Source organism: Sorex fumeus, unplaced genomic scaffold (assembly GCF_029834395.1).
Source record: "Sorex fumeus unplaced genomic scaffold, SorFum_2.1 ptg000003l, whole genome shotgun sequence".
In the NCBI taxonomy this organism is placed as follows: Eukaryota; Metazoa; Chordata; class Mammalia; order Eulipotyphla; family Soricidae; genus Sorex; species Sorex fumeus.
In genome coordinates this window covers 57629534-57653053 of record NW_026606060.1, presented here as the reverse complement: position 1 = coordinate 57653053, position 23520 = coordinate 57629534, and the positions used below count along the sequence as shown (strand labels likewise).

The 23520-nt window shown below is 38.1% G+C and overlaps 1 protein-coding gene across 1 annotated transcript; it reads left to right on the top strand.

The window, feature by feature from the left end:
• Positions 1-8216: 8216 nt before the first annotated feature.
• OLR1 (oxidized low density lipoprotein receptor 1) lies at positions 8217-21073 on the top strand. Its single transcript, XM_056117423.1, has 6 exons — positions 8217-8360; positions 11901-12002; positions 14137-14382; positions 17917-18056; positions 18337-18452; positions 18947-21073. The coding sequence occupies exons 1-6, from the start codon at positions 8285-8287 to the stop codon at positions 19089-19091; spliced, it is 825 nt and encodes a 274-aa protein (XP_055973398.1). The 5' UTR covers positions 8217-8284; the 3' UTR covers positions 19092-21073.
• Positions 21074-23520: the final 2447 nt, after the last annotated feature.

The window sequence follows — 23520 nt, the reverse complement described above, 5'->3', positions numbered from 1 at the left end:
CTACAATACTACAGAAAATAATAAGAAAATTAGATAGGTAACTAATATGTTTATATGTATACATGCACAAGTGCATGTCAAAGAAATTCTTTTTTTTTTTTTGGCTTTTCGGGTCACCGCCAGAGATGCTCAGGGCTTACTCCTGCTGATTCTTGGTGGACTACATGGGATGCCAGGGACCAAACCTGGGTAGACTGAGTGCAAGCAAAATGCCCTCCCCACTGTACTATTACTCCGACCCCATAAAGAAATTCATTCAAAGCATCTTTCTAACAGAGAGATTTTGATGAGTAATTGTTGAGGGGTAACTTTTAGAAGACACTGACTCTAAGAGCCCTCATACAACATTAGAATGTCATATGGAATAAGGACTATAAACTTAACTGTTACATGAACCTTTGTTCAGTCGGAGGTGCTCAGACAAGAAACGCGAAAGAAATTTATGTCATGGAGGGCCCAGGTTCTCTCAGACTTGTGGCAAAGGTAGAGAGCCCCGAAATATCCTCTTATTACCATCCCACAGTTCAATACAGTGAAGTAATCAACAAAGGAGTTACAGGAAGAACAGGCAAAACTGAAAGCTTTTCTGCATACCGAAAACAAACAAAGTACCTAGGATCTGCATACTGACAACAAACAGGTTAAGTAACCTTCAGGGATCTGTGAGAAAAGGATGACTGACGATTTCAGTATACCGAAATTTATGAAATTATTCACTAAGGCAGCCAAAAGAAAAAGACGTTCAGCCTCATCCAAATCAGTCAAGACACACAACAGCGGGTAGGGCGTTCGCCTTACAAGCGGCCAACATGGCCGACCCGAGTTCGATTCCTCCGCCCCTCTCGGAGAGCCCGGCAAGCTACCGAGAGTATTCGATATGCCAGACACAGTAACAACAAAGTCTCCAATGGAGACGTTACTGGGCCCGCTCGAGCAAATCGATGATCAACAGGATGGCCCTTTCATGGTTTCATGGGTCCCTATGTTCCTGTCCTTGTGCCGAGCAGTTTACATAGGCTCATCCTGGTAGCTCAGTTCAGTCCCAACATTAACCTTTTTTTCCCACAGTTAAGAAAATCAAATGGTGAGGGAATTGTTTGGCATGACACTTGTGATTCTAAATATTTCAGTTCCCAACTGAATGACCACAGCATTATTATTTTTTAATGAAATTTTACTTTGGGGGAAGCAGGCCACAACCCATGGTGCTCAGGGACTAACTAGCCCTGCCTCTGTGCACTCGGGAATGATTCCTGGCAGTGCTAGAAGACCAAATGAGATACTGAGCATTGAACCAGGTCTGAAGAAGCGGCTGTATGCAAGGCCTTACCTTTTATATTATCTCTCCAGTTACTGCATTATGTTTGATTCTCACGCTCTACTGATTGAGGTAGCTGGATGGTCTGTATTATTATTCTTTTGTTTGTCTTTTGGGTCACATATGGCAGTGCTCAGGGTTTACTCCTGGATGTGCACACTGTAATACTCTGGCAAGGCTTGGAGGAGCGTATTGGAGCTCTTGCAAGGTAAGTACTCGATGGCTGTATTAGCTCTCTGGCCTTGCATTATGTTTTAAAAGACAAGGAAGGAATTAGAGCAGGGAATATTTCTAAATGTCAGCAGAAAATTTAACAAAGGAGGAATAATATTTTAAGATAAGGAGAGAGATAAGGAGAGTAGAGTTCTAATATTGTTAAATTATTAGGCAGTTTTCTATAGAATAAATTTTAAGTAACTCAAGCTACTCAAACTTTAGTGATTTAATTATTATTATTAAATTATCAGATAGCTTCGTCAGGCCTATTTCCTCATTCAGAAAACTGGACTTGAATGTCCTCTTGTCCTACCTTGATGTTGTTTCAGAGAGAAAATTCAGTGATACAAAGGCATTTTGATCAGAGTATTTCTGTCCACAATTCCACCAAGTGAGCATCTTCGTTACCTTTTCCCTTCTCTCTCTCTCGTCAGAGTTCAGCATCATGGCTAGGAATCCAACTAGGTTGTCTATCATGAAATGCTTGCTTTTTTAGCTTACTGTGTGTAGTCAAGCAAGTTAATGCAATTTTTTGTTGTCTCATCTGAATCCTATATTAAATAGGTGGTAATAATAATTTACTTTTATATTTACGTATAGGTTTATATATAAATATAAAATTAAGTATATATACACATATATATATACTGAATAGATAAGCTGATATGTGTGAAATGTGTATACTAGTCCTAAAACAACAGAGTGAAGTGTTAACTAAGATTATCTTGATTTTCGGGTATTTTGATCAGTGACCTTCACCTCCAGTGATTAGCAGGATAAGGAATGTCCTCTAGCAACAGGCTTTAGCTTTTCTGATTCCAGTTCTTGAATATTCCCCTTGCTATTCTGAGCATCGTTTCTCCCAGTCCTACAGGCCTGAGCCCACATGAACAGGTTTGCCATTTGCTAGACTTTTGTTCCACCCCATTGCGCTGTTCTATCTTGTGACTCTCATCATCTTTTTGCCCTCCAGGTTCCTAGCAGGTTTAATCAGACTATTTTTGTTCTTGACCACCTTGTTACATTTGTTTCTTTGAACTGCTACTGCCATTTTTACTCACCAGTCTATTTCCTGAAGAATTCCAACTTGTTGCTTTTTTTAATAAGGGACTATGATTTATGGTAGTGTGAACTTTTAGTTTCAATCCCTTTCAAAGCCTATGTGTAAGAAAAAAGGATTTGGATGGGAATGCTGAAAAGTTACACCCTGAAAAGGCAGGTGGCTCAGGTGGAGGGGAATGATCTCATTACAACCCTACACAATTTTGTGGTTCTATTAAACTTGTGAATCATTAGCTCTACCTAAATTGTTAAGGACTTGGAGTGGAACCAATGGAGGAAAAGTGGACACAGTCTTTTCACCTATGCTTCAGGGAATTGTTATACAATAACTGTAACAAGTGTGTGAAATAATTGCTTATTTCTGGTGCATTCCATTTTGGAATCATCCATATCCTTTTTTAGGGATGTGATTCTTTTTATTCACTCATGGAATTCTCTCTCCTCTTTCTCATATTTCCTAAGTAAAACTTTTTCTTAATTACACACAGAAAAGGATTACTTATGGTTCTTTTGACTTTTTTCCTTTGACCTTACCTAAATTAGGTTACCCACTGTAAATTTCATGCTTCAGTGAAATAGAACCCGGAACTATTAATACCCCTGAGACATTAAGAGCAAGTTATAAATAGATAAGCTAAAAAATTAGTTTGAACCACAGTCATGGCTTAAAAATTGATAATATGGTAGAAATCAGTTCTCTATTTTAACTGCTGGGAATTCCATAAGAAAGTGTTTCTGGCCTATGAGTCAAAATTGCTACCTAAGTAGTAAAGGCATTCTAAGCTATAGGGTTCAGTTCAAGGAAATTTAGCAATCAATATTATACATATCAGTGGGCAGTTCTTTTCAAATGTCATGTAATACATTATCAAACATTTTGAAGTTATGGGAAAAGCAATGGAAAACAATGTATATTTATTATATTATAGCATTTACATTGCAGAAGTATGAACACAGTTTAGTTGGTTGCTTTGGGTCTCATAAGTTTGTAATCAGTGTCTGCAGGGTGCTGTTTTCATCTGAAGGCCCAGCTAAGAAAGACTGATTTCCAAACTCCCTCCAGAAGAATTAATTTATTTATGGTTGTAGGATTCATGTAAATTTGCTTCTATAAGTCCAGATACATAGAGAGGAAGAGAGAAGAAAAAAAGAGAAAAGTGGTGAAGAGGAAAGGAGAATTAAGGAGAATAGAAAAGAGGAAATATCTAGCAAGATAGGTCATATATATACACACACACACACACACATATATATATATATATGTAAAATCACGTACAACCCATTGTCTGTACTGTGCTTCACAGACTCTAAGATACAGATTCCACCAATGCTCAATGGAAGAGATTTAAGAAGATCATAGCCATCAGGACTCAGACATAGTGATGGCCCATTGAAGTCTGTTAGGATTGTTGCGCTATTTGTTATATTAATATTGTGGAAATTAAGCCCACAAAAATTTTAAAATATGAAACTCTACAGACACTTCTATTCTGGACATCCATGCAAGGAAACGATGACATGATGCAGTCACATATTTTCATATCCATTTCACCCCAAAATGTACTTCTATGTCTCACCTTCACTGTATCACTGTACCACTGTCATGCTGTTGTTCGTGGATTTGTTAGAGTGGGTACCAGTAACATCTCCATTCGTTCCTGTCACATGCTAGTGTAGCCCGATGGCATATTGAGGGCTCTTTCAGAGTCAGGATAATGAGGACCGTCATTGTTACTGTTTTTGGAATATTGAATATGATACGGGTAGCTTTCCAGGCTCTGCCGTAATGTCTCACCTTACTGCATTAAAATTTTGGTGGCATCAGATACAACATAATCACTGTGAGGAATGTTAACATCTTTCTCATTGTGATATCATTTCATTTTACAGCATTAATTCATTTAACAAGTAATTTTATTGAAATTTAGCTATCCTGATACTAAGTTATTATTAAAATTGATTTCTGAAAATTCTGTTTATATTTATTCACTGTGGAAAATGCAGAAATGTATACAGTTTTTAAGTAACAGTCAGAGAGGTATGATGAAGCTTGGGTGATAAGTGACATTTTTACTTGGGTAAGTGACATTAATTTGTCACAAGTTCATTTGAATAAGACATTTGCTGCATGCATAGGTGGTGTTGTTTTAAGAATCACCTCAGAGAATAAACCTTTAAATGTCTTGTATGAGTTTAATATACACTGGAGACTAAAAGAAAACCTGGAGGTATGGGGTGGAGAGGAGGGAAATGGAATCATTATTAGGCTGTTGATACTGATAATTTTTAAAATAGTTGTCTAGGTAGTCTGGAATTTTTTCCTACTTTTTTTCTCATGTATCTTTTATTTTTAGTTTTTCCACCCAGTTATTTGAAGAACATCACAATAGAGTATTTTCCCCCCTCAAATATTTCCAGTGATATCTCAAATAAGAAATATTTAATTTTATTTTTTTATAATTAAATTTTTTTTTATTAGTGAATCACTGTGAGGTAGAGTTACGTACTTAGAAACTTTCGTGTTTATGTTTCAGTCATACAATGATCAAGTACCCATACCTCCACCAGTGCACATTCTCCACCACCAATGATAACAGAGTCCCTTCCCCCAACCCACCTCCCAACCTGCCTCTGTGGCAGGGCATTCCCTTTTGTTCTCGCTCTCCTTTTGGGTGTTGTAGTTTGCAATAGATGTATTGAGTGACCATCCTGTTCAACCTATAGTCTACTTTTGGCATGCATCTCCCAACCCAAGGGGGTCCTCCCAACACCCTTTACTTGGTGTTCCCTTCTCTATCTGAGCTGCCTTTCCCCCCAGCATGTGAGGCTGGCTTTGAAGCCATGGGGTAAATCTCCTGGACCTTCAGATAAGAAATATTTTAGAGCCAGAGAGAATGCTCAGGGTTAAGATGTTTGCTTTGTATGTAAAAGACCCTGTTTTTAATCTGAGCATTGCCAGGAGTCTTTCCTGAACAGAGAGTTAGGTAGAAACACAAAGCACCAATGGAAATGGCCCTAATTATCCTCCCCCTCAAAAAAGAAAAAAAAATTTAAAAATTGCATATGTGCAATAAGACATTTCTTTTTGGGTTAGAAGGTGATAAAATAAGTGAGAATTCTAGTGACTATTCATGAGCCTTATGGGGTACCGAGTATAGTATTTTTGTAACTAAGCCAGTCATATTTACAGTGTATTCCATGATGGACTAATCAATTGTGATGAATACTATTATAGTTGTCACTGTCACTGTCCTCCCGTTGTTCATCAATTTACTTGAGTGGGCCCAGTAATGTCTCCATTGTGAGACTTTGTTGTTACTGTGTTTGGCATATCGAATACGTCTCGGGTAGCTTGCCAGGATTTGCCGTGCGGACGAGATACTCTCAGTAGCTTGCCGGGCTCTCCGAGAGGGGTGGAGGAATTGAACCTGGCTTGGCCGGGCTGGCTGCATGCAAGGCAAACGCCCAGCCCACTATTACAGGTAATCTTAATAAATATTATTTATTAGTGTTAATTATACACAGCAGAATCTTTATTCAGTATCTTGTTTCTTTTCTTTATTTTTTATAGGAGTACTGCTATTTATTCAGTCACTGATTAGGCTGATTGAATTGGGAATGAACTCCACCTTACTATTTTTTTTTTATAATTTTATTTATTTATTTATTTATTTATTGAATCACCGTGAGAGCAGTTACAAAGCTTTTGGGTCTAAGTCTCAGTCATACAATGAAACACCCGTAACCTTCACCAGTGCCCATTCTCCACCACCAAAACCCCCAGTATACCCCCATCCCATACCCTCTCCCTACCTGTGGGGCAGATGACCTCCACATTACTCTCTCTCTACTTTGATCACATTCAATATTTTGACACCAGACCCACCATTATTATTTGGGATTTTACCCCAACACTCAGATCTGCTGAAAAGGCAACAGTAGGCAATTTGTTTTCTATTGCTGGTTATGAATAACACATAATGTCGTGCAGCTGCAGTAGTGGCTGCGTGATTTTGAAATTCCGAAATTTTAACAATTAAATCTGGAGGGATTTCTGCCAAACCTGCGGGGTTCTGAGATTTGTTCCTGAGTCTCTGGGAACATGGCCATTAAGCAGCTTGATCAGGAGCCAGAGAGGCCGTTCGTGGGTGGCGACTTGGGGTCTTGGGTCTTGTTGGGATGGGGAAGAAAGGGTTGACTCCACCCCCATCCCATGAGGCCCCACATGTCTTGTCACTGAGGGCCCAAACCTGACTGACCAATGGCCTCTGGTGGATGGCAGCCACTGAGTCACCAGGGGGAACAGGCCAAGGCACAAAACCTGTTCCCACATGGGGTGGCCCCGCGATAGTAACCTACTGTGGGGTTGAGACGCATTTCTGCCAAAAGCCGCTGGGTTCTGAGATTTGTTTCTGAGACTCTGGGATCATGGCTGTTAAGCAGTCTGATCAGGAACAGAAAGGCCATGCATCAATTATATAGCTGAGCTGGAGGTGGTTTGTGGGTGTGTCTCCCACATACCTAACTTTTGGCCGTTTACTTTCTTGGTAAACTTTACCTCAATGGTAAACTTTACCTCAAGTTTTTGGGGTCTGGTCAAAGGCACAGCAGCAATTTTGGGGTATCTGGAAGTCTGAAGGCACCAACAGGCTGCTGATGCACTCGCCTCACAGGTACAGATTGACCTATTGGCGGCACCATACCCCCCTCTCATTTCTTTTAAATAATGGTAGCAATATTATCAAGACTGTATTATAATGTCCTGATTTGGGGGTAAAAACACAAGTTCCGAGTATTAAGTAATTCACCAAGATTATAAATGGAGAGAATGACAAAAGGAAAGATTTGAAACAAGTGCAATAAATCTTCAAAGTGCTCTCGATAGCTATGTCACTCTGCCATTGTATGATAAAATACTCCTAAATTCTAAAATTATTCATTGCATCCAGAGTGATAGCACAGCGGGTAGGGCGTTTTCCTTGCACGCAGCCAACATGGCCGACCTGAGTTCGATTCCTCCGCCCCTCTCGGAGAGCCCAGCAAGCTACCCAGAGTATTCGATATGCCAGACACAGTAACAACAAAGTCTCCAATGGAGACGTTACTGGGCCCGCTCGAGCAAATCGATGATCAACGGGAGGGCCTTTACTTTACATCATAGATGGAGATTCATACATGATTAACTTTCAAATATTAAATCAATTGCTCATAAAAACAGCTAAAATTAAAAGGGAGATATGAGACTTATGAAAGTTGTGTAGATAGTCTTCTAGAGTGAAATAGATAATCCAATATGAATACTGACACAATCTAGTCTAAATGCACTCTCTTCCTCAAATTTTTTGTGTACTACCATTTAGAATTTCAGTATTATTATCCAAAAAGTGTACAGAAATACCTCTCCTCTAATGCTCAAGAGAAATACAGCTTTTCCTTTCATAAATTAGTGAAATATCCTGAAACACAATCAGAAGCACCACTTTCCCCACCTACCACAGATATAGCTGTAGGATTTGCGTCAGCCAACTTCCCAATATGAAGCAAAGCCCCACCTTCCTCCTACCCTGCTTGAGTCATTCTTCCATTTGATAGCAGTAGCTATTTAGACTCTCCAGCAAGAGCTCACATATTCTGGCTTTGTAGAAGTCAGTGACTGCTTCACTATCTCAAGTTGGAACAAATTTTGAAATGACCTTTGATGACCTCAACAGTAAGACTATGAAGAATCAGCCTGATCAGGAATCACATGAAGAAAAAGCTAAAGGTAATAGGAGTGGGTCCTTATATGTAAAAATAGAGTCTCCTCATTAGCCTAAAATTATAATTTAACAATGTAGAACTAGGAAGCCTAACACCTGAGCATGGGAAATATGGAATTAATAGCAGTTACTTAAAGGTAGGGTGTTTGCCTTGCGTGCAGTCAGCCTGGCTGAGCCGGGTTGGATTTCTCTGCTCCTCTTGGAGAGCCCAGCAAGCTACCAAGAGTATCTTCCCCTCATGGCAAAGCCTGGCAAGCTACCTGTGATGTATTCAATATGCCAAACACAGTAACCACAAGTCTCAAAATGGAGACATTACTGGGACTGCTCGAGCAAATCAATGAACAATGGGAGGACAGTGACAGTGACAATGACTTAAAGAAAAACAAGCCATAATGGAAATGATAGTGAATGAATGAACTTGTCATGAGTGATGATGTAGAAGACAAGGGTAATAATTTTTTATTAAATATTATATATAGTCCATGTTTTATGATATTCACTTTATATGCATTATATCTTAGGGTCTTTGCACATTACAATATGGAATACTATTATTTCTGTTTTATAGAAGAATTGCTAAGAATCAGGAAAATCATTACCCAGTTTTATGAGGCTAATAAATCCCAGTTGTAGAATTGTATCCCAGGGCCCCATTTATCTGGAATCCAATCAGAAAGCTCAAGAAACAGTGAGTTCACCCAATGAATATAATGATAATTTTTGTAATAATGTGATTGAGGCATTATAAAAACTTGATATATCTTAAGAATATATAAGATATTATGCAATATGATACAAGTTATATTTTATTATTGCATTATGATATGGTATGTGACTGCTTTATAAATTTCAACTCCTGCTTATTATATATGTTAAACTTAAGTATAAACTAATCTATAATCTCAGCTCCACAAGCAACCTGAATATATTGCCTTTTATTTTATATCTAATAAGTGATATAGTACAGCAGGTAGGGCGTCTGCCTTGCACGCAGCCAACATGGCTGACCCGAGTTCGATTCCTCCGCCCCTCTCGGAGAGCCCGGCAAGCTACCGAGAGTATTCGATATGCCAGACACAGTAACACCAAAGTCTCCAATGAAGACGTTACTGGGCCCGCTCGAGAAAATCGATGATCAACGGGAGGGCCTTTACTTTTTTTTACCTTATTTTATATTTATTTTGATAGAAAGAAATAAAATATAAGGGGAGGAAGATGTACAAGTTTTTTGAGCAGTTTAGAAAAAGAATTACCAGTTCATGTTTTCAAAGTTGGTGATATAATATAGAAATTTTTTTCTACAGGGAAAATAAATATGAGCATAGATAATTTGACATTTGAACTGATGAACTCAGTTGATATGAAAACAGCATGGGCATATATAGACTGACCTTAAAGTTAATAGTTATTAAGTAATTTAGTCATTCATCACGTAAGAGATAAAAATGTATCAGATTATTTAATTCTATTATGGAATTAATCTCCTCAGATCCTGATAATATCAGCTACCTACTGAAAAATATACAAATAGTCTTTGTTGTGAAAATCACCAACAGGATTGAAGGTTGGATTCTGACTTGAAGGTTGGATCCTGTCAGCTGCTGGCTACCGAGGAAATGAGACAAAGGGTGGACTATTGTCAATTGTGATTTTTATCCTAAATGTTCAGGCATTTTGCTACTAAAGAGTGTAGGACATATTTAACCTATAATTTGGAATGAATTCTAACTACAGGGAAGCACTGGCTAAAAGGTTGGCACAAATATTTAGTGAGGAGGCTATGATTATGCAATTACTTGCAAAAGACATAACTCCTCTCCTTCTTTGACTGTTTGCCAAATGCATTCCAGGAGCTGAATCACTATTGAATATATGTGAATGAAAGATATTTCTTTCTGTCAAAATTCATACTTTGTTTATATGTGGGGTCTGACAGTGGTTTTGGCATGAAAGTCTGTGCATTTGACCTCTGATTGATTTGAGTCATTCCCCATGAAAGTTTTGTGATGCAATGTTTCAGGTCCTGAGGCTACTGACAACTAGACTCCAGATCTTTCAGACTAAAGAAACTGTTTGGATCTTAGCATGTTTGTCTGAGCTTTCAGTTTTCTAATTTGTCTTAGGAATATTCCTTATTAATCCATAGAGGACAACGAAATTAGCACATAAGATTAGCACTGTAGCACTGTAGTGCTATCCTCCATTGCTCATCAATTTGCTGGAGCGGGCACCAGTAATGTCTCCATTGTGAGACTTGTTGTTACTTGTTGTTCTTGGTATATCAAATACGCCACGGGGAGCTTGTCAGGCTCAGCCTTGTGGGCAGGATACTCTCGGTAGCTTGCCTGGCTCTCTGAGAGGGATGGAGGAATTGAACCCGGGTCAGCCATGTGCAAGGCAAATGCCCTATTTGCTGTGCTATCGCTTCAGCCATAAGATTAGCAACCTGAATATATTACATGTTTTTTGCTGAACCAGTATATATATATGTATATATATATATATATTTATATATAGCACAGTGGTAGGGCGTTCGCCTTACAAGCGGTCAACATGGCCGATCCGAGTTCGATTCCTCCGCCCCTCTCGGAGAGCCCGGCAAGCTACCGAGAGTATTCGATATGCCAGACACAGTAACAACAAAAAGTCTCCAATGGAGATGTTACTGGGCCCGCTCGAGCAAATTGACGATCAACGGGAGGGCCTTTACCTTTTACCTTACCTTATATATATATATGCTTTCTGGTTATGGAATATATAGATATATTTTCATATACCTATATGTTATATTACTTGATTTATTGCAGCAATAGGACCCTGGATGGTATGTAACATGATGTTAATATTATCCAAATGAAATTGAGTATCCACTCCTGTTTTTATTTCATCAATAAGCTCAGATCCAAAATAAAATTTTAATATAAAAATGACATAGCTCAATATCACATTGTAATTATTTGGGACACTCTAAACTGATTGTCCTGTTCATGTTTTATTTGCTTGATGTCTGACAATCATTCATGGCATGTTAATAAAATATATTGTGTTATGCATACATATCCATATCATAGTTAATATTACAAATCATCAAGCCCTCTACCCTGTGATGAATTTAATGATACTAAGTAGGGCAGAGAATTTCTTAAAGACCCTTTGTGGGCTTAATAGACAAATAATAGATTTAGAACCAGCTACTTCTTTCAGTGTAGAGTCAAGATTAAGCCCTGGATGTTAATGTCTGGGCGTGCCCACTCCCATCCCCTCCCCCCAAATCCAAAAATATAGAATCAATTACTTAAGAGTCAAATATCTTGTATTGAATCCTGGCTCTAAAATTATATTAGTCATATGACCTTGAGTAAGTTACTTGAGTTCTTCAGCTGTCTGCACTTTTCATCTATAAATATGAATATAAAGTATCTGCAGAGTCAATGGAAGCAGTAAGAAGGGCAAAAACACTAATCTTGTACAGGAGTCAAAGCATTGTTTAATCATATCCCTGCATCTTTTTGTCCTCAAGATTCTCTCTTCTGTCCCTCTAGGTCTCCATTTTCATTCTCCTGGGAGGTGTTATGCTGCTACAGTGACTCTAGGGATCGTTGGCCTGGGATTACTTGTCACAATTCTAATTCTGGTAGTGCAATGTAAGTGACAAAGCAGTGAGATAATGTGGTTGAATCAGAATTTATGAACACGGTTTAAAAATTGATTGAATAAAAAGTACAAGCATCTTTTATTAGGCAAACTGCTTCTTCCCTTCTGTTCTGTTCTCTTTCCTTCCCTTCTCCTTTCTATCTCCATTCCAGTTTCCTACCTCTGTTCCTTCTTTCTTCCTCCTTTCAAATTCCAGGCAGTTCTTAGGGGTCAGGGAACATTTATGGAACTTCTTGGCCAATTTAGCTTGTGATGCTTCAATGCAAGGGCCAGACTATGTAAAGCTGAGCAGCAGGTAATGAGGTGCTGCTTGTTTCCTGTAGTGTGTGTGTGGGGGAGCACCAGGGCCATACTGGGCTTTATTCTGCCCTAGAATTGCACCCAGTATGATGTTGTTGAAGACTATGTGGTTCTGGGAATCCAAGAGTATGCAAGACATGCTCTCTACCTCCTGAGCTATCTTTGTCCCAGACAAACTGCCTCTTGGATGAGAAGATGAACCGGTGTATTGTACTCATCCTTCAGATTGACACATAGAATAAGATTACAAAATAGGGGTTTGGTTTAATTTTCACATATTAATCGATCTAGACTACTTAAGTCTTAATTACAAAAAAGAAGAAAAAACTCAATGTTATTAATTTACATGATCACCTTAGAGAGTCCCCAAATAAAATCATTTGGTGATCATGGGTTTTAATAAATATGGTCAAACACCAATTTACTGTGAAGAACTGAAAATGCAGTGAATAAATATAACACGATAGTCAATAAAAAAGCAAAAAGTATGATTAAACATTTACATAACATACTTCAAACTTATAGCATGGTTATTTTGAAAGAGGAGATGTTGAGAGAAAAATAAGTGAGAAGGATAAATGATGAGAAGAAAATAGGGCAAAACTCTCATCAAATTCACATGTATTTTCTACAGGTTGTAGAATAAGTTATGATGTCTGTTTAAAACCCAGATTAGTAATGCTTTTGAAATGCTCTTTTTTCATGTAAGGCAGAAATTATTTTTACCCAATCTATAAATACTCAGAACCTTTCCTAATTGGTAGAAATGGCCTCAACTCAGTGGGTGAGACAAAAGAGACTTCCTGAGAGCCTGCCTGCCCCAGAGTGATAGCCACCTTTCAATTCATATCTGTCTATCTGTCTGTCTATCTATCTATCTATCTATCTATCTATCTATCTATCTATCTATCTTCTTTTTTGGACCACACCCAGTAATGTGCAGGGGTTACTCCTGGCTCTGCAGTCAGGAATTAGTTCTGGATGTATCCAGGGACCATGTGGAATGCTGGGTATTGAACCCAGGTCAGCCACATGCAAGTTAAGACACCCTACCCGCTGTACTATTGCTCCAGCCCCTAGAACAGATATTTGACCGTCAGAACTAGTTGCTGGCTGATTTCACAACCTTCCTTTTGACTCCACCCTTCCTAAAATGTGGTATATTCAGGGAAAAGAAAAAATAAACCTTGAGACTCTTTTGACACAGCAACTTACAACAATTCAGTGGGAGAGTGTCTCAAAAAGTGAGTTCTTAGAGCTATGAAGTCTGGGTGGGTAAAGACAGCTGAAGAATGATGTAAAAGGGTAAACCATTAATGAAGTTTCAGCTAGTGATCAGTGAGTCTGGTTCTGTCTACTTTAGATTGTCTATATTAATTTGATACACAATCTATTCTGTGACTTTTTAAAACATATGTGTAGCTCTCAGGAACAAAATTCTGCTTTTAATCAGAAGTATAGGTAACTCTCTCATTCGGAAATTTGTAGGAAAATCAACTTTTAAACCTAGAATTTCTTGGTCAATCTGGGTCACATTTTCTGTCAAAATATATTTTGAATTAAATTCTTTGGATTTCCTAAAAATGCAATGGAGGGGGCCAGAGTGATAGTACAGCGGGTAGGGCATTTGCCTTGCATGCGGCTCCTGTGTTCAATCCCCGGCACCCCATATGGTCCCCCAAGCGCTGCCAGGAATAATTCCTGAGTGCAGAGCCAGGAGTAACCCCTGAGCATTGCTGTATGTGACCCCCAAAGCAAAAAAAAATGCATTGAAGGGTTTTTATTGGACACGTGGCGTGGAGTTTTAATTCAGCTGTATTTTAGTATACCAGGTGTCTGATCTCCTAAAGCAACAGCAAGCAAACCTTACTTGCCAGGAAAATATGTCGGAGGGACAATTTTTAGCCCAAAAGGGAGCAGAAAAATCTTCCCAAGAATCACAAATGGAACTCAAAGAAATGATAGAAACTCTTTCACAGAAGCTGGATGAGAAATCAAAAAAACTAATGAACTTGCATCAACAGAACCTGAATCTACAAGAAGCTTTGAAGAAAGCAGCAAACTATTCAGGTATGTGGTGGTGGTGATGGTGGGGGTGGGGTGATGGAGAGAATCAAGAAAAATAGTGGAGACACCTCTGCTTAATCTTAATCTTTCTATTGGAAATGTCTCTAGGCATAAAATTGATCTTTTGAGACATGAATCATTAGTCATCCTTAACTCTCTAAAAAGCATGCAAGAATTTACTTTCTGTTATCTTTACCAGACCCTATGTCAAATTCTTCAGATATCAGATTTAATTGGTGTTTAGTACCATGAAACATGAATTTAATCTTTTTAAGGAAGGAAATTTCCAGGAAATTGAAAAAAATACACACTCTCCCAAAGGGCTTAATTGGGTGGAGGCTAGTGAAAAAAACAAACAGGAATATTTGCAATGTAAGCAAGCATGGCTACATATAATCTAGTATTATTTCTTTTTTTTGCTTTTTGGGTCACACCCAGCGATGCACAGGGGTTATTCCTGGCTCATGCACTCAGGAGTTACTCCTGGCGGTGCTCGGGAGACCATATGGGATGCTGGGAATCGAACCAGGGTCAGCTGCGTGCAAGGCAAACACCCTACCCACTGTGCTATCGCTCCAGCCTCTCTAGTATTATTTCTGAGGTGGAACCATAAAATTGCTTGTCCTTATGAGCTGTAGTGGATGAAAACAACATCAGAACATTGAGAAAAGAAGTATCTCTCAGAGATTCAGACATAGAGAACTAATTGGAGAGATAATGGGGTGGGAAACGTGTTTGCCTTGCAAGCAGTTAACCAGGGTTCCATTCCTGAGCCCAGCCAGGGGTATTCCTGAATACAGAACCTGGAATAAGTCCTGTGTATTGCCATGTGTGACCCAGAAGCAAACAAACAAACAAAAATGCAATTCCTTTTTCTAGACCTCAGGCCAGGTATTCTGTCTATCACATATATAGTAGGGATCATTGGTAGGGATTGCAGAGAGAGCTCTAATTGTTAAACAGCTTTGGGAAGTTTCTAAAAGATATCACTATAGAGTGCCACAAGGAATTGTCAATGTTATCAGGATTGGGGTCAATTTTATCTTTCTTCCTAACAGTCTGTTTCTGGAAGAGACTCAATGTTTCTATATAGGTTTTGTCTGAAGTTGTCTCGATGGAAACAATCTTACAGTAACACATTTCACACTTTAATTCAGATTCTGTAGTGTTTTTCAAACTTCAGTTTTCAAAATTATCAGCAAATAGCTTGCTAGAAATGGTAGGGTCAAACTGAGATAACGTAGCAAAAATATTTTGAGTGGAGCCAAGAAACATTTCCTCAATTGATTACAATGCAGAAGTTTGAGAAATAGTGTGATAGTGACAGGACACTCAGATGCCAGAATTACACTCCCTAAGTTCAGATCTCCACTTCCCCCTATCAAATAAACAAACAGATCCTATTTCATAAGGTTTTTATGAAGATTAAACGAGTTAAAACATGTGAAGTATTGCAGTTTGGGGCATGTAGTAATATTTGTGTTTTACAAGAAGTAAATTAAAGCAAATAATTTGAGATCTGATTACTGTCTAGTATGGGACACCTGCCTAGATTAGCTTTCAGTCGCAAAAAAATCAATATACATTTTGAAACTTACCATATGGACTTGGTAATTTAAGAGAAGCTGCATTTATTGCTTTCAACACGGTCCTTTGTATATTCTCTCTCATTCACTTCTTCATGATTTAATACCTGCCTACTTTCTTCTCCTTGATAAAGCCTACTCTGAAAAAAAAAAAAACTGCCTGCATCTTTTATACCACAGCATTGGTTGAAAGCAAACTGTTGCTTTTCTAAAGGACTTTAATTTTTCTTTCTTTAAGTCATAGTGTAGACCAAAGGGTTCTATTTCTCATTCCAAGATATTCCAAATGTTACTAACACAGAGAACTTATGATGATGAGGAGGAGGAGGAAAAGAAGAAAAGAGAGAAAAAGACAGAGAAGAAAATGAAGAGGAGAGGTGGGCAGTAGTGAAGAGAAGAAAGATTTTTGGGCTTGTTTAAAATATCTATAAGTATATAGACATTGTCATATTTTGATTTTTGCCTAAGTAAGCATTGAGTTGGTGGGGTTTTGTTGTTGTTGTTGTTGTTGTTGTCGTTGTTTTTAATTCCTTAGAACTTCTGTTGATGAAAGCTTTCCTCTGTATTCTGATGTCCTACTGAAATTGAGCTGCTTGTTTTGCATCAATGTAGTGTTCTTCCTAGAACATTGTGGTCCAAAGGAACTGTAGCCTGCCCCATATATGCACCATTGCAATTTCTACTAACCATATTAAGAATAATTTGCTTAATTAATTTAATAATTTATTTAAAACATAATTGCAACACCAATAATCAATAAATGTCATTAATTAAATTAATCACATTTAAAGCTTTTAATGGGCTAGTTTATGTTCTTTGAAAAATAATGTTTTCAAAATCAGGGAGCCAGAGAAATAGTGAAGGGGCTAGGGTGTTTGCGTTGTATATGACTGACTTGAGTTTGATCCCCTGCACCCTAGATGGTCCCCCAAGCCTACCGGAAGTGTTCCCTGAGTTTAGAACCAGTAGTAAGCCCTGAACACTGCCAGATGTGATCCAAAAAACCCCAAAACAGAATAAAACAAAGCCAGAAAACAAAACAAGGTCTGCGTTTTCATTTGTAACACAACTTGATGTACTTGAGATGGCTAATGCTATATTTCAAATACTGAAGAGTACATCTGGATCCTATATTGACCTGCACACGTCTAAAGACCAGAGCCAGGGAATTTCAGCCTAAATCCATTACTCAAAAGCCTGAAGTTCTGCACTTAATGGAAGAATGACTACTGAATATCTGCCTGTCCCACTCTCGTTTCCATTACATTAAAACATTAACTTTAAAGAGTTAAGTTTTGGAATCTGACTAGATTCCAAAAATGACATCCCAGCTCAAGCCATGCTATTTAGTAGTCTTGCTTACTTAAACATAACTTTTTGAAACCAAAAATTTTTATTAAGAAAAATAAAGAATACAAAGCAATTCTCAAACACAACACAGAAATAGTCAGAGGGACCAGAGAGATAATATAGTGGGTAGGGAGCTTTCATAACACACTTGTGGCCTGGGTTTGATTTTTTTTTTTTTTTGGCGTGGGGGGGTCACACCCGGAGATGCACAGGGGTTACTCCTGGCTCTGCACTCAGGAATTACTCCTGGTGGCACTCAGGGGATCATATGGAATGCTGGGAATAGAATCCAGGTCAGCCGCATGCAAGGCAATCATCCTACCCGCTGCGATATTGCTCCAGCCCCAGCAGGCCTGGGTTTGATCCTCGGTATTGCATATGGTCCCCTGACCTCTGCCAAGAGTAAGCATTAAGGCGGGCTTCTCCGCTGCCGCCCCCCCCCCCACCAAAAAAAAAGACTCTGAGACTAGGTTTTTGCATAATCTGAATACAGAGAAGTCTTGGTATTTATCTGAAAGTCTTGAGGGAGAATTGATTCTAGAATAGCAGATATATTTATACTCAGGCATAGTTCATTTATAACATACACTACATGTTCTAGGTCCTTGTCCCCAAGACTGGATCTGGCATGAAAAAAGCTGTTACTTGTTTTCCTCTGGTTCATTTAATTGGGAAACAAGTCAAGAGAACTGCTTGTCTTTGGGCGCCCAGCTGCTGAAAATTAATAGTACAGAAGATTTGGTGAGTTTTTCTGGGTTGTATTGGGATGTGGGGGGAAATACATCTGTTTTATTTAGGGTTTCAGTGTAGGGGCACTTCCTAGTACAGAGTCAGAGGAGCTGTTTCCCAGCTTCCTCTGAAGACCAGTTTCATGGATAGATCATGTGATACCTCTCGGCATCCATAAACATTCCTAGAAAACCCTGGGGAGGGACATCAGCGATGTCTTTTGCCTCCTTAGTTTTTGAATCTAAATGAACCTATTGGCTTTCTCATCAACTCAACCCCTTCCTCTCCACAGGAATTCATCTACCAAGCAATTGCCCACTCTAGTTTTCCATTCTGGATGGGGTTGTCTCTGAGGACACCCAGCTCCTCCTGGCTCTGGGAGGATGGTTCTCCATTGTTGCCTCACCTGTAAGTCACCTACTCTTCACTGAACCTGCCTGTGTAGTTAATTGTCAAGTTCCACACAAAGTCCTCTTGCCAGAGGGAAGCTTGAGGTGGTGGTGGTGGTGGTGGGGGGGAGACAATGTTTGAAAACTTGCTCCTCTGGGTCATATTTGGAAACTTGCTACTTTCTCATTCAACGCTCTCTACACCTTTCTTCCCACATTTATTATTTTTACTGTTCATATTGCTTATTTTGGATTTGGGGCCACACTTGGCACTACACAGAGCTTACTCCTGGATCTGTGCTCCAGAATCACTTCTGGAGGGGGTCAGAGGACTGTATGAGGTGCTGGAGGTAGAATCTGTGTCAGCCTCACACAAGAAACGTGTCCATCCTGCTGTACTACCTCTCTGGCCCCAAACACTGCATATTTTATTGACTAAAAATGTTAGGACAGGGTAACTTAATAAAACCAGTGGCTGTCAATCCATTTTTTCTCCTCCCTCCTTGTCTGCAGGTTTAGACTCCGGGGAGCTGTTAACCAGAAGTATCCTTCAGGCACCTGCGCATATGTACAGAGAAGGGCTGCTTTTGCTGACAACTGCATTTTAAGTGCATTTAGCATCTGCCAGAAGAGGGCAATTCTACTGCAAACACAGTGAGGCTGAAAGCTCTGGAAGGCAAGGAGAAGAAAGTGTTGACTGAGTTCTCTTTGGGAGCATGTAGCTCTCCATCACTTCAGGGAAAACCTTGAGGATTCAAGAACTGCCTGTTAGTAGACGGCCACAGATTCCCAGTGAAGATGGGGCTTCCAGAAGCCTGACACTGTCATAAGAAGCATCTTGATTCTGTGTTTATGTATGCTTTTTTCGCCTTTCCAGTTGTGAGTTTCCCTGCTGCACTTTGATTCCTCTTTCCTTTGAATTGCAATGGCTTCCTTCTCTTTGCCCTGCCAGCAACCCTCTGCACACAGTGCTCTCTGTGCCACCTTCCCCCAACCTATCTCAAACCACACAATCAACAAGGAGAACTTCCCCAACTGCAGACAGAAAGCTCAAAAGAGGAAGTGAGGATGTGGCACAATGCACATGCAAAATAAAAAAGAGTAGATCTAGAAAGTCCTGCTCTCAATATTAAAAGCTACCTCTTGTTGTCTATTGAATTGTGGTCCTTCTCCAAACTTCATAATATTTTCATTCCCCCTATCTCTTATACTCTCTCTCTCTCTCTCTCTCTCTCTTTCTCTCTCTCCCCCCACTCTCTCTCTCCCTGGTATCAGGGGAGGCACTTGGAATGTAATTAAAAATTTGATGGTCTTTCCTTTGTGCTACAATTAATTAACATTTTCTTAAGCAGATATTGTTCCTCCATTGGTTTTCTACTATAGGACAATTTATTTTTTGCTTGTTTTGGGGCCACACCTGGTGATGTTCTGGGGTTATTCCTGGCTCTGCACTCAGGACTTACCCCTGGTGGTGTTCTGGGGATCATACAGGATGCTGGCGATCAATCCCAGTAGGTCATGTGCAAGGCACGTGCCCTGCCTGCAACATGTCTCTCTGGCCCCAAAGAACAGTTTCAATCTTCAAAACAGTAGTTATTAGACTCATGGGGTTTAAGAGGAAAATTATTAAAAGTTTGTCCCTGACCATCCATTTCCTTTTGGATGACCTCTTCTCAACTGTTACGCTGTGAATTGAGGCAAAAATACTATAGACCAACAATGAAGACACTTAATTCCAGAATAAACAGAGCCAGGTTAGGGAATGCTGCTGTGTTTAGAAACAAGTGGAATATTGCATCTATTTTTAGTTCTTCTACTCCCATTCTATTTCCCTTCAAAGGCTATTCTGTTCAAAAGGTAGCTTTTCTATTTTGTTATGTATAATTCAGCACCATTCTATCAAAAGGAAATAGAAAAAGACTCATGACTAGGACAAGAGATATTTTCTTTTATAGACAGTTTTGCCGAGACTATTTACATACAACAAATTAAAACTATTTGAAGTACACAGCTGATGTTTTCATATATGTAAACACGTCCCCTTGAAATTGTAATAATTCAGATAACAATACACTGCTGCGCCCAAAAGTTTCATCATGTCCCTCCCCTTTGCTTCCCGTCTAATTAACAGAGTTTTCTTCCAGTTCTCAATTGTGGCATTCACACAGCACCCTTTTGTGAGTTTCTTTTTCTTAGCATTGGTATTTGGGCACCCATCCATCTTGTTGCTCGTATCACTTTTTCATTCTTCTAAAAGGTTGCAGATTATGTTGTTGTTAGGTTATGCCACCATTTGCTTATCCATTTATTGTTGATGACTTTGGGTTGTCCTCAGTTTTTGGCTATTGAAACAGTTTGAAGATTTATTATCATTCTTTGTATGAACAGAGATCTCTCTCCCTTTGTATAAACACAGCTTTATCTCTGATGTATTCGGTGGGTGTGTGTCTACCTATTTAAGAAACTGTCAATCTGTTTTCCAAAGACATATACCATATTTTTCTTCTAACAGCGTGTACAAATGTTCCAATTTCATCTCCTTGTTATCTTTACTTTGTATGGTCAACATTGTAAATTGAGTCATTTTATTGTGTTAGTGGTATATCATTGTAGTATATCATTGTAATTTGAATTTCCTAAATAAAAAAAAAACCTTGAGTATCTATTGATTTGTTTCTTTACATTTAATGCTTATTTTCTACTTGCATGTTTTCTTTGATAAGGTAACTACACAATCTTGTGAAGTTTAGAGTATTTGTTTCCTCATTGCTGAGTTTCAAGTTCTTTTAATATACTGCATGAAATTCTTTGTGAGATATCATTTTAATAATTTTCAAGCCAATGACTCTTTACTTCTGAGCTATATATTCAGAAAAGCAGAATTTAAAAAAATTTATTTTATTTTTATAAAGTAGTTCACAATATTTGATTACATTTAATATTCAAACATCAATCCCACCACAATTACACCTTCCCATCACCAAAATTTGGATGGTTCCATCCTGAACTCCAACCCCTGCCCCAAAATAGAACCAAATTATTTATTTTGTATTGTTTGTTAATGAAACCACTGAAAATGTTTCCTTAGAGGAAAATGTAAAGATTGTTGTATTTCACCTAGAGCCCACTTAGGCTCTTCTATAAGATATCACTTAACATGCTGTTAAAGGTTGAGCCTTGTTTGGAAAAAGCAGAAATTTTAAGCATTTGTGGAGTCAATTTTCATGTTTCACTGTTCTAAGGACATGTTATCTAATTCTCGGTCCCTCACAATTTCTTTTGCTTCTAGATATTTGTGGTTTCAAATTTTTTTGGGAAATAAGTCACCAATTTTAGGTTAATTTGTGGGGTATATATAGAATCTATATTAACTATGTGTTTTTAATATTTTAACAATATTTTAAAAATATTCATTATCTTTTACATTTGTTTGCTCTTTGTCAACTCTCAGTTATCCATAAATGCATGAGTCTATTTCTGGAGTTCATTCCATTCTAGTCCACTGATGAGCTTGTATATCTATTTTTATAATATATCAATTCTATTTCGTGTACTCTATTTTATTATATATCTTGAAGTACTGAAATTATAATATAAAATGTATTCAACATCATCCATTTAAAGAATTGTTTTAACTAATCTATTTGTATTTACACACAAATTTATTGAAAATAGCATCTGAAATTTCTCAAAAATAGCCTTTGAAACTTTGAGTGTTATTACATTGGATCTGTAGTTAGATTTGGAAGAAATGGAATTTAAAAAATTTTTTGTGTTCAACTTGTGAAGAAGGTACTTATCTCCATTTACTTTATCTCCATGTTCCTTAATTTCCCTAAGCAATATTTTGTAATGTCTCTGCACAGATATTTTGCATCTTATATTTTATTTGTAATAGTTAATATAACAGTTACTTGTGATGATGTTATTGTGTGTAACTTTAATTACATTTTAATTTTGACAGTACTATTATATAGAATTAAATGGGACTTCTTCATATTAACCTTGTTTCAGAAATGAATAAATTTACTTATTTCTTTTGTGGGTTTCATTGGCTTTTACACTTAAATAACTCTGTTATCTGTTACTAAAATCCCTTTTATTTCTAATTTGTCGGATTTTTTTTTGCCCTTCTACCGGATTTTACAGACTAGAACATGTCTTGCAATATTGAGTAAAAATGGCGAAAGTATGCATCCTTCTTTATTGTCAGAAGATTCCATTTAGAGTTTTATATAAAATGCTGTATCATTTTGTATAGTGGATTTTTTTGTAGCTAGCTTTTCTCAATGTAATAATGTTACCTTTTGTCCCCTAAATGATGAGAGGTTTAATCAGAAATGAATACTAATTTGTCTAAAACTTTCACTACAATTATTGAGATAATCATATAGAACTTTTCTTTTTCCTTTTTTTTATATTTTTAGCGTAACTATTATATTAATTAATTATCAAAAGTTAAGACAGCATCTTGGAGTGGGGTGTACTATATAAACAGGTAATTAAAAATCTAGCAGTCCTTTTTGGGGACTTTTGCAGTTAGCCTTTTATATACTTTAATTTTTATATTTCTGAAGACTATTGATATGTAACTTTATTTCTGTACATCGCTGTATCTGCTGTAGGTTTCAGAGAAGTTGCTCCATTTTCTGGAAGAGTTTGTGTAGAATTTGTACTATTCATTAAATATTTGATTAATTTTCTACCAAAGTCATCTGGGCATGTATTTTCTTGGTTGTATGATTTGAAACTCATGCTCTCTCTAGAACACATCTCTCTCTCTTTTCTCTCCCTCATATTTCTCTAAGTTAATTTCTTTTAGTAAAACTTTTTGCTTCCCTAAATAAATAAATAAAAATGGAATCGTTAAATTTTGAGTTGAGGAGTTTCCTTTTTGTTTTCAGATGTTTAATAGGGACTACTCTCAGCAGGACTGGGGTAAGTCCAGAAGCCGCTCCCCAGTAAGACTTGGCTGCCAGTGTCTGGCTGACGACCAGTGCTTTGGTCAGTGCCGCTGATGCTGATGGGCAGTGCTAGGAGTCACCAAGTTACACCCTTTGGTACTGGGGCATGTGCAGAGTTGACGG